This window comes from Mustela erminea, chromosome 5, assembly GCF_009829155.1.
Source record: "Mustela erminea isolate mMusErm1 chromosome 5, mMusErm1.Pri, whole genome shotgun sequence".
In the NCBI taxonomy this organism is placed as follows: domain Eukaryota; kingdom Metazoa; phylum Chordata; class Mammalia; order Carnivora; family Mustelidae; genus Mustela; species Mustela erminea.
The window spans coordinates 70989665-71006564 of record NC_045618.1 but is presented as its reverse complement, the minus strand read 5'-3'; the positions used below and the strand labels follow the sequence as shown (position 1 = coordinate 71006564).

Below are 16900 nucleotides of genomic sequence, written 5' to 3'. Positions count from 1 at the left end.
TGAAGGTGGCAGGAGTATTGTGTTGTTGGTGAGCCTGCGCCAGCAGTAGAACAGATCCTGGGACAAGGGCATTGGGAATGATAAAAAACCTCCTGGCATTGGAAGCCTCATGATCTGAGAAGTCATTCTGGAACTCACCCAGGAAGGGCCCTATGCCCGAAGATCTCTCAGCCCGTGGTCTGGGGGCAGTGCCACTAACACGTGGGATGGCCTGGGGGTTCTGCTGTCTTCCCAGAGTGGAGTAGCGTCTTTCCGGGGTGGGGGGGCATGTGGCTTTGAGTTCCAAAGACAAAAAATTCTTTCCGTCCCTGGCATAGAGGCAGCATAGGTTAAAGGAAAGGCAGGAATGCCATTCACATGGTCAACACAACTGCTCTGTTCTCATGGGTCCAGGTGCTCAGTCTTGGCCCACTTGTGTTTACACATGTCCCTAGAGAATCATGACAACTGTATATCTACATTGAGTGACTTATTTCCATGTATGCAAAATGCGTTTTGATAAAGTGTTTGAAGCTAGTAAGGAGCTAGCTCTCACCTGACTTCCTCAATGTGCCATCATGAGTTAATTTTATGCATGTGTTCACAGTATCAACAGCAGACAAAATCTATGCAGGCACATAGCTTCAAGTTTTCCCCACCCTTAACTGACACTCGGAAATGGCTTCTGACATGTAAACCAACCACAGTGTCAGGTGTGACTTCCCAAGTGCCAACATGCACCTGCTGCTATGACAAAAGCCATGGAGACATACCTCCCAGGCACTGCATGCGGGTTTGTGCCTTTGGCTGCCCAGTCTTTTTTGTTCTTCTGTATCAGGCCTCTGATCTCTCATCAGGGACTGTTCCATAGGACCTAATGGGGTACAAACCTCCCCCTTCAATTGGAATTGAAGAGAACAATGGAGTTTGAAGCAAGGCTTAGATATGGAGTTAGTGTTGGTTAAATGCTGTCCTAACATGACTGTTTTTGACTTGGGGAGCTGGCCTAGAAGGAACGAAAGGCCTGAGGGCCAGCTTGGCCCGGCAGCCCCCTTCCAAGGCAGGACTGCTCTTTGGGTCAGCTCAATTCTAGATTCTGTCTCCTTGGGTGAGGTCTTAAAACCCTGTCAGAATGGCTAAAATCAACAAGTCAGGAAACAGATGTTGGCAAGCATATGGAGAAAGGGGAACCCTCTTACACTGTTGTAGGAATGCAAGCTAATACAGTCGCTCTGGAAAACAGCATGGAGGGTCCTCAAATACTTGAAAACAGAGCTACCCTAAGACCCAGCAATTGCACTTTTGGGTATTTACCCTAAAGATACTAATGTAGTGATCCAAAGAGGAAACTGCACCGCAGTGTTTATAGCAGCAATGTCTACAATAGTCAAATTATGGATAGAGCCCAGATGCCCATCAACAGTTGAATGGATAAAGAAGATATCACACACACACACACACACACACACACACACACACACACACAGGAATATTATGTAACCATCAAAAATTATGTAGCCATCAAAAATTGCAAAGCATTTGCAATGACGTTGGTGGAACTAGGGGGTATTATGCTAAGCAAAGTAAGTCAATCAGAGAAAGGCAAATACCGTATGATTTCATTCTCATATGGGATTTAAGAAACAAATAGATAAACATTAGGGGAAGGGACAGGAAAATAAACTAAGATAAAAAAAGAAAGGGAGGCAAACTGTAAGAGACTCTTAATTCTAGAAAACAAACTGGGGGCTGCTGGAGGGAAGGTGGGTGGGAGGTTGGGCTAAATAGGTGATGGGCATTAAGGAGGGCATGTGATATATCTCATGAGCCTTGGTGTTATAGTGTTATATGCGACTATGAATCACTAAATTCTACCCTTAAGCTAAAAACCAAAACCAAAACCAAAACAAAACACAAAAAACCCCAAATTTTAAAAAACCCAGGGTTAACCCAATCCTAGAACAACCCTGATTTCGTTGCTTAGGTTCTCCAAAGGAACAACCCCCAGTGTCATCTCCACTCTGATGGATGACAGTCTAATGAGGAGTTGGCAAGCTTTTTCTATAAAGGGCCAAAAAGAAAATATTTTAGGCTTTGTGGGCCATATGGTTTCTACTGCAACTACTCAGTTCTGCTGTTGTTGTGTGAAAGTAGTCACAGACGATATGTGAACAAACGGGCAGAGCTGTATTCCAACAAAACCTTATTTATGATGACTGAAATTTGAATTTCACATAATGTTTGTATGTCACAAAATATTCTTCTTCTTTTGGTTTTTTAACCCTTTAAAGGTGTAAAAAATCATTCTTACTTTGTGGGCTTGCAGGTGGCAGGCTTGACTTGGCTATAGGGCACAGTCTACTGTCCCCTGGTCTGAATCCTCAGCTTTTACACCATCTGGAGTTGACTGACTCCAAGAGGTAGGAAAGGGAGGTAAACCCTGACACAGCCAATTTAGGCCTTTCAGGGAGCTAGCATCTCTGCAAGCAGGACCTGTGGCTATAGGTAACGTGATTCCACCCCATAAATGAGATAATGTATAGATCCATGTAATTCATTACATTCATCATGAAAAGCTCTGTCTGTTACAATACTGCGTTAGACAGCTCAAGACAGCAGGCATTTCTTCCTTGAGAACTATCCTCAGAACTGGACCACAGGCTTTTGAAAAAGCCAGAGTGCTGGGAAATCTCCATCCACTGAAGATGGGGTTGATTTTTAGAAACAGCCAAAAAACTAAACAAAACCCAGACCAAACAAAACACACAAAGAAACCTAGCTCCACTCAACCAACAATAACAATGGCACAGTTACTAGTACCCTTGCAGAACCAGGATGGGAACTCCGTGGGGGAGGGGGACGTGGTGGAGTTAAATAAGGCCATTTCTGTTCAAAACCATGCATGATTATAAGATGAGACTGCTGGGAACTAAGCTTGGTAGTCCTAACATGGCCCCTAACAATGTGAGTGTTGTTTGGCCAACACGCTCAGCCAGTTAAAAACAATTTTTTTGGAATTTTTCGGTCAATATTTCAAAGCCAAGAGATTTTACATAAAAAGTCAGGGTTTTTCACTTCAAAAAAAAAAATCAAAAGATCAGGCACACTGAGCTCTTGCTTTTGTATAGGAACAACCAGGGAGAGCACGCCCTCCACCCTTTTAGAAAGAGAGCAAACTTCAGGGTGGCAGAGTCTCCACCATGCCCTACTACCCCCCTAGTCCAGGGGCAGCACCCATGTAACTTTGTGGTTATGGCCTTTTCACTCACAATTAGAGTAACACAATCACATGGTTCCAAAGTCAACAAATACACAAATACACAAAGCCACACAGTGAGAGGCTCAATCCCATCTAATGCCCACCCACCCTAAGTAAAGCACTTTTGTTAATATCTTCACTTATTTTCCCACTTCTTCCTTACACGAGGTAATACAATATATATATTTTTTCTGTCTTGCTTTCTTCCCTTAGAATATATCCTAAGGATTATTCCAATAACAGGACACAGAGAATTTCCTCATTCTCATTTTACAGCTACCTCTCCCACTGAGTGCACAGGTTGGCTTATTAAAATAATTCCAGGGGCGCCTGGGTGGCTCAGTGGGTTAAAGCCTCTGCCTTCAGCTTGGGACATGATTCCAGGGTCCTGGGATTGAGCCCCACATCGGGCTCTCAGCAGGGAGCTGCTTCCTCCTCTCTGTCTGCCTGCCTCTCTGCCTACTTGTGATCTCTGTCTGTCAAATAAATAAATAAAATCTTTTTAAAAAAAGATTTAAAAAAAATAATAAAATGAAATAATTCCATATGGATGGGCACAGGTTGTGAATAGTCTTTGGCTTTTACCAAAATTCTACAGTGAATATGTGCATATGTCATTTCATAGGTGATAAAGTCTGTCATGCAGGATAAATCCCCACAATTGAGACTGCTGGGTCACAGGGTAAATGTGTTTATAATATTTTTAGGTACTGCCAAATTGCCTTGCCCATGCGTTGTACAATTTTGTGGTCCAGACAGCAATGCAAAAGCCTGTCTACTTCCCTTCCACTTCCCCGGGAGAATGTGTGGTTAAACTTTTGTAGTTTTGTTAGACAGGTAAAAATTATGTTTCAAGACAAGGTGCAATTTGCATTTTAAAACCAAGACATCTTTTCTCACATGTTTACCTAGAGACATTTGTATTTCTTTTATTGAGAACTATGCTCCATTTTCCTATTGGATCCCTATTTCTGCTGATTTTCTTATTAAATTCTTGGTTTTTTCTTATAAACTTATAGGAATTATATACATATATATCTCCCCACCCCATGTGTGTATATATATATATGATTAGCCCTGCATCTATGATATGAGGTGCAAATATTTTTTTCCCAGTTTGTCCTTTATCTTTTGCCTACGTTTGTGAGGTATATGTTTGTTTTTGTTGTTGTTTGCCATCCAGATGTTTTGTTGTTCTTGTGTGTGCTTTTCAAGCTGTAGTTAAATGTATTCACTCTTTGCTTCTGGCTTTTGATTTGTTGGAAAGAAAGATTTGCCCTATTCCAACATTAAAAACGCATTTACCCATATTTCCTCCAGTAGTTTCGGGGTTTCGTTTTTTAAAAACGTAAATCTTCAACCCATTTGGAGCTTGTTATGACACATATTGTGAGGAGTAAAATCTTTTTCCTACTGGGGGCTTGACCCTAGATTTTGGACAGGATGACGAGGCTCCCAGAACATCAATAAGCATAAGACCTGGAAAATGGGATGAGAGAGCAGCTGATGGGAGAAGCGAGATGCGAGTGGTGTGAGGTAGGATGGGGACTAGACGGGAGCCCCCTCACCTGCGGGAGCTCCTGGCAGATGGCTTCCCATCATTGGTCTAGCTCAGTGGTACCCAGGACCCTTATTACTTTTCTCCAAAGTATCCATTTACTCTGAAGGGTTTAATGTGTTTGGTTGTACGAAACTAACTGTTCTAAGTAATGACTAGTTATGTTGCCCTTCTAACAACCAGTTTCTGGGCAGAATGTGCTAACCGAAATTTCCATGCTGAGTTGATATACTTTCAGCCAAAAGCACAGAATTCTGGACTGTCAGATAGCTTGAGGAAGCTCATCTTAGATAAATGAGCCATTTGGAAGACTTTTTAAAATGCTGACATTAGTCTGCTGACATTAGCTTATTTCTTGCTTTCTCTGTCTTTAAAGACATGGAACCACAGTGAGGGGACCTCTGATCTCATCCTCATTCAGAACCTACTGGTGCTGTAAAACGGGGGGAGGGGGGGATGTGACTTCAACCATAAGGAGTGTGCACACTGATTTCCATACTGTATACTAAACAGTTCTCTAAGCAACTTTTCTAGTAGAGGTGCCCATGAAAGAGCTTTCTTTCTTTCTTTTTTTTTTTTTTAAGATTCTGTATGTATTTATTTAAAGATTTTATTTATTTCTTTGAGAGAGAGAGTGCACACAAGCAGGGGCAGAGGGAGAAGAAGAAGGAGAAGCAGACTCCCTGCTGAGCAGGGAGCCTGACATAGGACTTGATCCCAGGACCCTGGGATCATGCTCTGAGCCAAAGGCAGATGCTTAGCTGAATTAGGCACCCAGGCAGCCCTGAAAGTACCCTTTAAAACACTGTTTCCTCATGTGAATTATTCTGTATTCTGAGGAAAAAAAACAGGGAGTAAAAATGAGAAAAATGTGCCAAGATGAATGATGCTAGAATAAAGTAAAGGGCTTTCAGCAATAAAATGGGTACCTCTGCTTGAAGCAGACAGAGGCCTCAAAGAGACATGGTGAGAGCAAGATGCTCAATGTTGTTCACTGTCAGCAGGAAGGCCTGTCAATGTCCAGGCATGCCAGACTGCACCTCTAACCGTGAACTCAGAATTTCTGGTAGTGGGATCTAGGGATCAGTCATTTTGAAAGCTCCCTATGTGATTTCAGTGTGCAACCACCACTCTTGAACCATGCTGTTCAAAGTGAGGTCCTCACAACAGCAACATTGGTTTCAGTGGGAGCCTATGAGAAATGCAGAATCTCAAGCTGGAAATTAGGCCTTCTGATTCAGAATGTGCATTTGAACAAGATTGTCAAGGTATTCACCTGCTTATTACAGTAGAGTGACCTAGAGCTTTCTAGAGTGGCACCTGCAATCACCTGTATCTAACTCACCGAGGGGCTGGGAAGGTGGGAGAATGGGGAGTCGCATACTTACTAAGGAAGACAATTTTGGAGATGATCATTTTATAAGTTCGCGGGTGGGACCGTGGAATCTGTGCTTCAGTGTGTTTCCAGGTGACCCCCTTCCCTACTGCTTGAGAACTTGAGAACAACCAGCATTAAGACAGCTACTCTCTCCCAACCGGCATGGAAATTCCCTCAAAGCATACCCATTACAATGGGGGATGAGCTGGTGATAACCTATGAATGCCTCTCAGCCCAACAAATGTGATGTTTCTGCTCTCTGACCTCTAACAGAGCAGGTGGTGATAGTTAAATCTAGCTCTCAGATTGAGACAGAAATGGATCTCTGTTCTCTTGGGTTAGTGACTGAATAAGCTTTAATACGCAAGCTTCTACCCTAAAATCAGGATTAAAAATATAAAATGTTGATGCTCAGATGCATCCTTCTTGAAGGGTTTCAAAAAATCCTCAAAATGCATGGTAGAGAGTCAAGAGAAAGAGTTAATTCCCTGAAAGGAGATTTCTTCACTTTACAGAGGTCTTTAAATTTTTTTTTTTTTGCCTGGGGGCACCTGGGTGGCTCAGTCGTTAAGCATCTGTCTTCATCTCAGGTCATGATCCGGGGTTCCTGGGATCAAGCCCTGCATCGGGCTCCCTGCTTGGTGGGGAGCCTGTTTCTCCCTCTCCTGTTCCCCCTTGCTTGTGTTCCCTCTCTCGCTGTGTCTCTCTTTGTCAAAAAAAAAAAAAAAAAAATCAGACATCTAATTAAATTTTTTTTTTTTTTTTGGGCTTGGGCCCAGATTTTTAAATGATAACACGGATGAAAAAAAAAAAAAAATGAAGCCAGGAATGGAAAATTTGATCTCTCTCAAAAGATGTATTTGCAGTATCTAGTACTTCCATCATGTGGTTGTAAAAGCATTTCAACTTGTATGAGATACTTAACAAAAAGCTTTTCCTGATGCAGAAGCTTTAAATGAGTTTATCTTCAAATCCCTAGGATTCCCAAGTATCGCTCACACTTGACTTGGGGTGCCAGAAGTGAAATCTTTGTAGTTGTAAAATGAAATAAGACAAGTGCAGTCGTAATGGGTAATGAAACAGAATTGGGAAAGGCCATATGATCTAAATGTAATCATTAGATAATTATTGAGTTAAAAATCAGCAAAAGCAAAGAAACTTCAAACTGGAAAAAAAAAAGATTTTTGAGGTTTTGCTTTAAAGACATTAAGAGCAGATTTTCTTAAACCTTTTAGGAGGAGTGCAAATCTAATGAAAATCTAATGAAAAGCCATGGACTCTACCCAGATGCACGGCCCCTAAGTGCACACTGGTAATTTCTGGAGTTCTATAGACCTGCTGGAGCCCACATGAGAATCTCAGCTTTCACAGAGGATTTTAAGAAAATTTCTCCATTTTGATCTCTCCCATTTGGAATCGCTTTAGACCCAAGAGCAACTTTCTCAGCACCAAGTTTCCAGGTGACTGGTAAAATAGGGCTGATTGTTTTCCCTTCAACAGGGATGAAGGGATGGTCAGGTGAAAAGCCAGACCACTTGCTGAAGCCAGGTAAAGAACCCTTTTATTGAAGATGTCTGTGCTCCCAGAAATGTCTTCCCTGTGCTCTCAGGGGGGCTCCAGCGTGTCTCACAGGCAAAGTCCAGGGCCGCTGTGGCTCCCTTCACCTCAGATGGTGAAAACTTTAATCCAGAGTTAGGAAGGAAAGCAGTCTCTCTTAAACTCTGCCTGCACCCCGTGTTTTCAGACCCAAAGATGTCAGAGGTGGAAGACAGCCCTTCACGCCCTCCCCCATTTAACAGAGGAGAAAACGGAAGGGCTAAGTTGCCTGCCGGGGTGACCTCCCCAGCCGGGCTCACGCCCAGGACCCTCCCTCTAGCCAGGGGAGCGAGCTCAGGGCGTCCGGGCCTGTCTCCCCACATTGCCCACCACCCGCCCCGGGCGGAGGCGCCACGCGGAGCTGAGCCCCCGCCTACCGGCACCATGGAGTAGGTCATCATCATCAGCATGTCGTGGCTCTCGGCGCGGATGTGTGGTGCGGGCTCCCCTCTGTGGCTGCGCTTGTTGCGCGCGGCGCTGGCGGGGTCCGGGGGTGGCGCGGGCGCCCTGCGCCGCGTGCGACTCAGCTCAGCCAGGAAGGAGCGCACCGCGCTGTCCTCGCGCTGCTCCCGGCCGCGCTGAGCCTCCAGCGCCCGCACGGCCGCGCTCAGCCCACGCCACTGACACAGCGCGAACACGGTGCCCGCAGCATTGAGCGCCGACAGCAGCGCCACCGCCGCCAGCGCGCCCCGCAGCCCCCAGCCGGAGCCCCCGCGGCCTCGCTCCGCGCCCCTGGCCATGCTCTGCGCACTTCGGGCCGGGCAGGGCTCGCCGCCTCCCACCGGGCAGCCTATATACGCCGCGGGCAAGCCGTGGGCTGGTGGCAGCGCCGTGAGTCACGCTGCCCTTTGCCCGGGCTGGCGGGGCGGGTTGGGGACAGTAGTGGTGGCGCCTGAGCAACCCGGAGGGACAGGCGGGGGAGAGGGGGAGAGGAGCAAGTGGAGATGGCCGGCGCGGGGGAGAGGTGGGCCGGGCTCTTGCTCCTGGTGCCTGGCCAAGAAAACAGGCAAACCCAGGTCTCCCTCCCTTTCTCACTGCCCTGCCTGTGGGCATTGTTGTGGCCCAGGCCCGCAGAATGAGGGTCAGACTGAGGGGGAGAGCAGGAATTCTTAAGGCGCTAGAAGTCACTGAATTCCACTCCCTTCTCCCCACACGCTGACCTCTCTGGAGAAAAGGGTCAGCATGCCCAGATGCCAAGATATATGCCCACTGTCCCTAGATTTGCTGCTGGGCAGGGACCCAGGCTGCCCATCACGTGGCCACTGAGCCCCATGAGATCTTTCGGAGGAAGGGGATGGAGAGAGACAAGGAGACAGTTGGCTTTGGAGGATTAAAAAGGCCACCCATCAGAACGAGAAAAGCCTTGCTCTGTCTGAGAAGGGGTCCTCTGTGAAGGAGATTTCTAGGATGTGACAGGCCAAGAACTCTGACATGAGATCCATATCTGGGAGACAGCAGGGTGAGGAGAAAAAAAAAACTCCAGGGTGGAAATCGGGAGAACTGATTCTAACCCCATTCTGCTATTACTCAGCTGAAGAGCTTTGCGCATGCCCCAAGACCACTCTGAATAGATTCTGAGGTGCTTTCTGGCTGAAGAGTTGGGACCCTGGCTAGGCTCTTTCTGGACCTTACTTAGCCTGCCTTGCTTGAGGGGACAGTTGCCTCAAGCCTCCTAGTTACCCCTTCCTTTTCCTGTCAGCTCACATGCCTATACCTCAAGGATCACTATCCTTGAAGTGCGGAGTCATGGCTCAACCTCCTCAGAGGACCTCTCCACCCCATTTCTCACCTTTCCCCAAATGGCTCTGCCTCCCTGCAGCCCCAGACCCTACAGGATACCCTAGTGGTGTTGGAAGACCCCAATCAGAAGCCAAGATTTCTGTTTCCACAGCCCATTATTTCAAAGGAGGAGGTGGACCCCTGCCATCAGCTAGCTGAAGCTGTCACAGTTCTGTATCAAGGTCTGGATTCCCGAGTTTTTATTGGGACATTGACAAACTTTGCATATTCTTAGGAGAGCATCCGGGATGAGGAGGACTTAGGAAAGCATGAAGTTCCAAGTGGTTCATGAAGGACCTCAACTACAGGGACAAGATGTCTAGGAGGGAACCGAGGTGATACAGACAAATCTGTCCAGTTTCTCCAAACTCAAACATACTGTGATCTATTTGAAGAATGCCATGTATCCTTATCTCATCCAGGCTTAGGATGCCAGGCTTAAACCAGTGGATAGAAGCCACAGAAAGAGTTGGGAATCAGGTTCAGTAAGATCTTCATTTAATTCACTAAAAGTTAATGAACTGTATGTCAGGCATAGTGATGGGCATTGGAAGTACAGAAATGAACGAGGCAAGCAGCTTGCAGTGTGAGCAGCTGGAGTCCCACAGAACCTGCTGAGCTTTCTTTATCCTAATGTTCATTATAGTTACTACGGCCTGACTGTGTCCATGAGGAAGGCCACCACCAACAATAACAAAGTATATAGCTTCTGAGGTTAGGAGCCACATATTGTTTGACCTTGTCTCCCCCAACACCAGGCACAGTCTTCGGCTTGAAATTGCCGTTCAATAATTCCCTATTGAATGAGTGAATGAACAAATGGCTGTATAGTGAACGTATGTCTGTGTAAGACGACGTGTGCCTAGTGGTAGTAAGCCTAGTGGTAGTGGCACAAATAGAGCACAAAACTCTACTTGTGCCACCGAACTGGAGCGACTTTCCTTGGAAGGCTGCCTGTTCACTGGGGAGAGTAACCGCAGCCTACCCTACATGCCTTCAACCCCTCTGGTTCGGAGCCCATAGTCAGTAGGGCAGTGGTGTTCCAGTTCTATTTGGAACCAGCCAGGCTTTATCTGATGAGCTCACGTGAAGATGCTACTCTTCTTGGGATGTAGGGCTCGAAAAGTTTGTGGCATGGACTTTGGGCCGGCTGGGTGGAGTGCTTGGGTACTGCACTCAGAGAGAGCAGAGAGGCAGAAAGAGCAAAGGGAAGACAAGGTTCCTCCTCGACTCACCACTTCTTCCAGTTCCTTCTTCAAGTCTTTCTGTGTAGGAATATAATATTTTATTGGAAAGGAGAAGGGTAGGGCAAGTTGTTATGGCCTACCAGGCAGGTGTCTTCACTCATCCCTCCCCCCAAGATGGCTGTGTCCAAGCAACTGGCCTTTCTCTGTTCTCTTTCCCCTTTCTTCTCTGTCTTCTCTCCACATCCTCACTCCACCAGCTCCGTGCACTGACACTTCTTCTCTGTCCTATCTTAGAGTTGTGCCCATTTCAGGCCTAGCTCAGAACCCTGTCCCTCATCAAGCCTTGCCTTCCTGAATTCTGGAAGCCTCAGGGACTCGGAGCCTAGAAGCATGGACTTTGGAATCAGAACGAAGCTTGAAACTGCTTTTGATGTTTACAACCTTGAGTATGTTACTCAGCTTTTCTTTCTTTCTTTTTTTTTTTTTAAAGATTTTATTTTATTTATTTGTCAGAGAGAGAGAGGAGCGAGAGTGAGCACAAGCAGACAGAGTGGCAGGCAGAGGCAGAGGGAGAAGCAGGCTCCCCGCCAAGCAAGGAGCCGGATGTGGGACCCGATCCCAGGGTACTGGGATCATGACCTGAGCCGAAGGCAGCGGCTCAACCACCTGAGCCACCCAGGCGTCCCTTACTCAGCTTTTCTAAGGAGAGGGTAATCATATCCATCTCATAGCTTGTGAAGATTTAATGAGAATACACATTTAGAGCACTTGGCATACAGTAAACACTCAGTGGACATTAGTGCTATTGCCTATGAACTTGCTGACACCCTTGCTGTGCTTTGGCCTGTTTACCAACATCTTAGTTCTTCTAGATCTTACTTCTTTTGTTGGGTTATAGTATGCTTAAGAAGGAGACCTCTCTTTACTGTGACACAGGAGGGGCTTATGCCAAATAAGAATATCAGATTAATAAATTGATTAGCTAATTACCTTTTTTTTTTTTTTTGATGTTTTCTGAGGAATAGAACTTTTCAATGTATGGTAAGCTTGGCCTCTTTTCTGAACATAGTGGCTTTGAGATTGGCTGTCTGGAACCTTTCCATCTCTGGCTTCCTAAGCCTCCCATGACTCCTTTAGGGGTAGATACATCTGTGTAGACTGCCCTACCTAATGTTTCTCAGGATGGGCTGGTACTTTTCCTAATAAGTAATTCTAAAAAAAAAAAAATTCGCTATTAATATGGCCTATTTTGTTGACACAGAGGTTCAAGATACAGTGAGGACACAGGAAGATATCTGACTTTCCTTTTCTGGAGACCAAAAAAGCCAAGAACATTCTGAGCTATCTTTACAATGAGAAGGAGCTTTTCCATTAAAAGACAGATGCTTCATTTTCAAAGGTTAAATAGGATGGTCCTTAAAAAATGATTCCAGCTAGTAAACTTTAGGGCCCTGGAGAAAAATACCCAATTCAAGAATATACTCTAACTCTAAGGCCACAGCATTTCCTCATGACGATGAAGTGAATAATTTTCATTTACTCTCAGGCCTGATCTTGGGGATTGTCATCCTCTGTGATGAGGTTGGCAGGTATGCTGTGACTCCTGATGGTGCTAGATGCTGCCTCCCCACCCCACCCTTCCTCCTTGCCAGGGATTGGGGAGTAAATCTCTGTAACAGTTGCCACCAAAATATATCTTTTGCTCAACTGCGTTGGGTTTTTAGCTCAACATTTCTACGTTTTAACCCCATGAACTTCAAGCTTCACAAACAAAAAGAGTCAGAAATTTCTTTTTCTTCGTTCACTCACTCATTCATTTATCCATTTATTCAACAAATTAGGTGCTTACTATTTGTCAGGAACTGTGCTAGGAACTAGAAATAGGACGGAGAGAAAAACCAGACACTCTTCCTGTTTTCCTGAAGGCCGTGGTCTAAGTGGGGAGAAGGAATGAGTCAAGTAATTGTGTGAGGGTATAATTCTAAATGCGACAATGAGATAGAAGACCTGAAGGAAAGGAGTGCTATTCTGTGAGATCTAATCACTGAGAAACCTGTCTTAGATGTGGAGTGTGGGGTCAGGGAAGGTCTCCCTGAAGAAGTGATTGTGGTTGAGCTGGAATCTGAAGATTAGCAGTAGTTAGCTAGGTGTGAGTGGGAGAGTTGTAGTCAGAGGGGACAGTACATGTGATATCCTACGGCAGGAAGTACCATCGTTTATTTGAGGAACCGTAAGAAGTCCCATGTGGCTCTAGGAGAAAGACCATAGGGAGCAAAGAGGAAAGGGGAATGAAGTGAGGCTGGAGACTGAGTTAGGGGCCAGATTCTGTAGGTGAGAACTTGTAGGACTGGGGTCTTTATTGTAGGAGAAATGGGACGTTAGTTAAGAGTTTTAAGTGTATGTGTTGGGGTGGGAGGTTGGGTTGGGAAATGACGGATTTTCATTTTCAAAGATTACCTTTTATTGGTAGGATTTGCAGTGGCTTCTGTCACTAAAGAAATCATCTCTGACCTCCACCAGGCTAAATCTCAGCCTTCAAACCCATCTTTCCAAATGAAATGAGAAGACATTTAGTTCTAGAAAATGCCATTTTTTTTTCATAGCACATTAAAAAGTAGTTGAAAAATAGAACCATGACTAACATTTAGATAATTTGGCTAGTCATGACATTAGCTGGAGTTTTTGTATGATACCTAGCAGGTATTTACATTTTTTGAGAAGCCAGCCTTTGGTACCTCAAGGTGAGATCATCAAATCAAGCCATCTCTAGAATTGAGAGGAAGAATAGAAGATGTTGCTTCCCCTATAAGATTTTGCTCTAAGTTGGGGAAGTAACAACAGCTTTCCACCTGCCATAGGTGCAGTATCTGAGAGTTACCCAAGTATTGTTAGACACGGAGCTGTCCGAGGTTATACAGTAGTGTTATTTCAAATTCTCCCTCTACCCTTTCTGTGCTTCATTTCCTTTGTTTGTGATAAACACGCCCCCCCCACCCCCCCCATCCTGCCCTCCCAGTGCATCATAGCCAATTATCACAGATGGGGGTCCCTGGAACAGATGCTGAGATGGAATTTGGGGTGCAAGATGTTTATTAGGGATCAGTATCTATGAAGGAAATAGAAGAAGCTGGATTAGGTAGAGGGAGAAGTCCAACTTAGTGCAGTCTTGCAAAGCCTTGGTCAACACTTTGTGGATCTGTGAGTTGAGTATTGTCCATTAGAGTGTCCCTTGTCAGGTCAGAATGGGCTTGGCTTTCACACCAGTCTTACCAAGTCACAGGGCAGCTGTGGGCTGCTTCAGGAAGAGTGTGACCTTGGGCCAGTTGGTTCTCAAATCAGAGCCATACCCTCACTCTCTGTCCCTGGGCAGCAAGTCCTTCCTTGAAAGGGAAAGTGGGGCACATCTCCACGTCTACCATATCAACCACCTGCTTAGTGTCAAAGACAGGTCTGCAGTTCCAATGTTAGTGAACTTGAAGTTGTAATCCTATCAGACAGTGGAGAGAAGCCTTCTTTTTCACCTAGAGTTATGGCCGTTCAGTAAATAAAAAAGTGATTGTTTTCAGAAAAATGAAAATAGGAAGAAAAGCTCAACTAGTAGCTTTAAAATGGCTGGATCCATGGAAGTAACTTAATACTGTAAAGCCCCACTTATGAAACTTGAACCACTGTTTTTGAAAGGACAAAACAAAGCTTTACATGTGTAGGGCACTTCAGTTTTCAAAGTACTTTCTCACGTCATTTGAGCCCCATAATCGGCTTGTGAAGTGAGCAGGGCAGGTCTTAGAACCATTTCACAGATGAGAAAGCAAGACTCACGAAGGTTAAGTGACTTGTTCAAGATCATACTGTTGCAACCTCACCAGTATTCATCGAAAGTGGAACTTTCTTGACCCAAATCTTGGGCCAGTCAGGAATGCTCAAGTTGCTGGACAGGAAGTGGAAAAATAGGGCAGGGAAAGGATTCAAACTGATGAAATGGAAAAGGGCTTAGAGTGGCACTTGGCTCCACGACTTCAAAACAAAGGCGGGGCAAGTCTGATTGCTAGAATATGTAAACAATGCAAGAGCCAGTCCCCAGTTTAGCATTTTATGGAGGGCTCAGGGAGAGCAGTGATGTCAGAACGATTTCCTGGAGACCAAGTAGGGGAACGGTCCTCCCTGCATCTCAGAGATGAATATGGAACCTGAATGAAGGTGAATTTGGGGCTTGAGAAACCAAGACTTTTCCTCCTTGGGGTCAGAAGGCAGTGACTGCAAAAAGCAAAAGTAGATATGCCTCACCTCTCCAAAGTCTAAGTGAAAGGGACCAAAAGGGATCCTGCCAATACCGAGTCTGGAGAGATGGCACTCCACCTGCAGAACCAGGGGACTGGAGGACTATCCTCAGCCAGGGGGAATGCAGGTCAGACTACAGACCCTGAACCCAGATGACTTTCTTCTTCTTTTTAAGAGATGTGCATAACTGTGATAATAGGCTACATCTCTCCTACCCTTTCCTTCCTTTCCTTTCTCTCCTTCCTTCCTGCCTTCCTGCCTTCCTTCTTTTGGTTTACAGTGTCACAAAGTTATTAGGAATGAATTACTCTTGTATGTCATTTTACTTGGTCTCTTTTTAAAAAAAAAATGTTTTATTATGGTAAGAATACTTACATGAGACCTACCCTCTTAACATAAAATATCTCTTAAAAAAAAAAAAAAGAATGTTTTCTATATGCCTCTTAGGTCCATTTGATCTACAGTGTTGTTCAAATCCTGTGTTTCCTTATTGGTATTCTGTCTGGATGTTCTATCCATTATTAAAAGTGAGGTATGGAAGTCTCCTACTATTATTGTATTGCTATATATTTCTTCCTCTGGTTCTGTCAATGTTTGCTTTATATATTGTGGTGCTCTGATATTGGGTGCATATATATTTATAATTGTTATACCTTCCTAGTAAATTGACCCTTTTATCTTTATTTGTCTCTTTTTTGTCTCTGTGATAGTTTTCTACTTCATTTTTATATGTTTATTTTGTGTGGTATATCTATAGCCACCTCTGCTCTCTCTAGGTTACCATATATATGGACTATCTTTTTCCATCTTCACTTTTAGCCCGTGTGTGTCCTTAAATCTAAATTGAGTTACTTGTAGATAGCATATTGTTGGGTCTTGTTTTCTTATCTATCCTGCCACTCCATCACTCTATCTCTTTTGATTGGGGAATTTAATCCATTTATATTTATTTATTTGTTTGTTTATTTTTAAGATTTTATTTATTTGACAGACAGAGATCACAAGTAGGCAGAGAGGCAGGCAGAGAGAGAGGGGGAAGCATGCTCCCCACTGAGCAGAGAGCCCGGGTGTGGGGCTCAATCCCAGGTTCCTGGGATCATGACCTGAGCTGAAGGCAGAGGCTTCACTGAGCCACACAGGTGCCCCAAGTCCATTTACATTTAAATTATTTGTACATTTAAATTATTATTGCCGTTTTGTTATTTTTTGTTGATCTTCTAATTTTGTTGTCTGTCTTCCTCTCTTGCTATCTTATTTTGTGTTTTGTTGATTTTTTGGTACTGATATTTTTAAAATTCTTTTTTCCTTTTTTTTGTGTAACTTGTATAGATATTCTTGGTGTTAATGGTTACTTCGGGGCTTATATAAAATATCTCATAGTTAAAAGCCTATTTTAAGCTCATAAAAGTAGTCTATTTTAAGCTGTTTAATCACATATAAAAACTACACTATAACTTCTCACATATTTTGTTGTTGTATGACAACATAATATCTATTCATATTGTTTCTCTTTTAACATATTTTAGATAGTTATTTTTAGTATTTTTGTTTTTTTAATACTAGAATTAAAACTATTTTACCTACTGCCATTATAGTAACACAGTATTCTGTATCTGTGTATATATTCATCTTTACCAATACATTTTATACTTTCTTACGCTATCTTTAGTATTTCTTGTAAGGAGGTCTAACGGTGATGAACTCCCTTTACCTTTTGTTTGTCTGGAAAGTTTTTATCTCTCCTTCATTTTTGAAAGGCAGTTTTGCCAGGTACAGTACGCTTGGTTGGCAGTTTTCTCCTTTGAGCATTTGGGATTTATCCTACCATTCCCTTCTGGCCTGCAAGATTTCTGCTGAGAAATTGCTGATAGTCTTATGATGGTTCC

General features: G+C 44.2%; 1 protein-coding gene across 1 annotated transcript in view; it reads right to left on the bottom strand.

Annotated features, from left to right (window-relative positions):
- The window catches only part of GLDN (gliomedin), a 65128-nt gene extending 56618 nt beyond the window's left edge, over positions 1-8510 (bottom strand). Inside the window, exon 1 of the mRNA XM_032343727.1 lies at positions 8148-8510. Within this exon, the coding sequence (XP_032199618.1) occupies positions 8148-8510 (363 nt within the window). The remainder of the gene's footprint in view (positions 1-8147) is intronic.
- Between the last annotated feature and the right edge of the window lie 8390 nt (positions 8511-16900).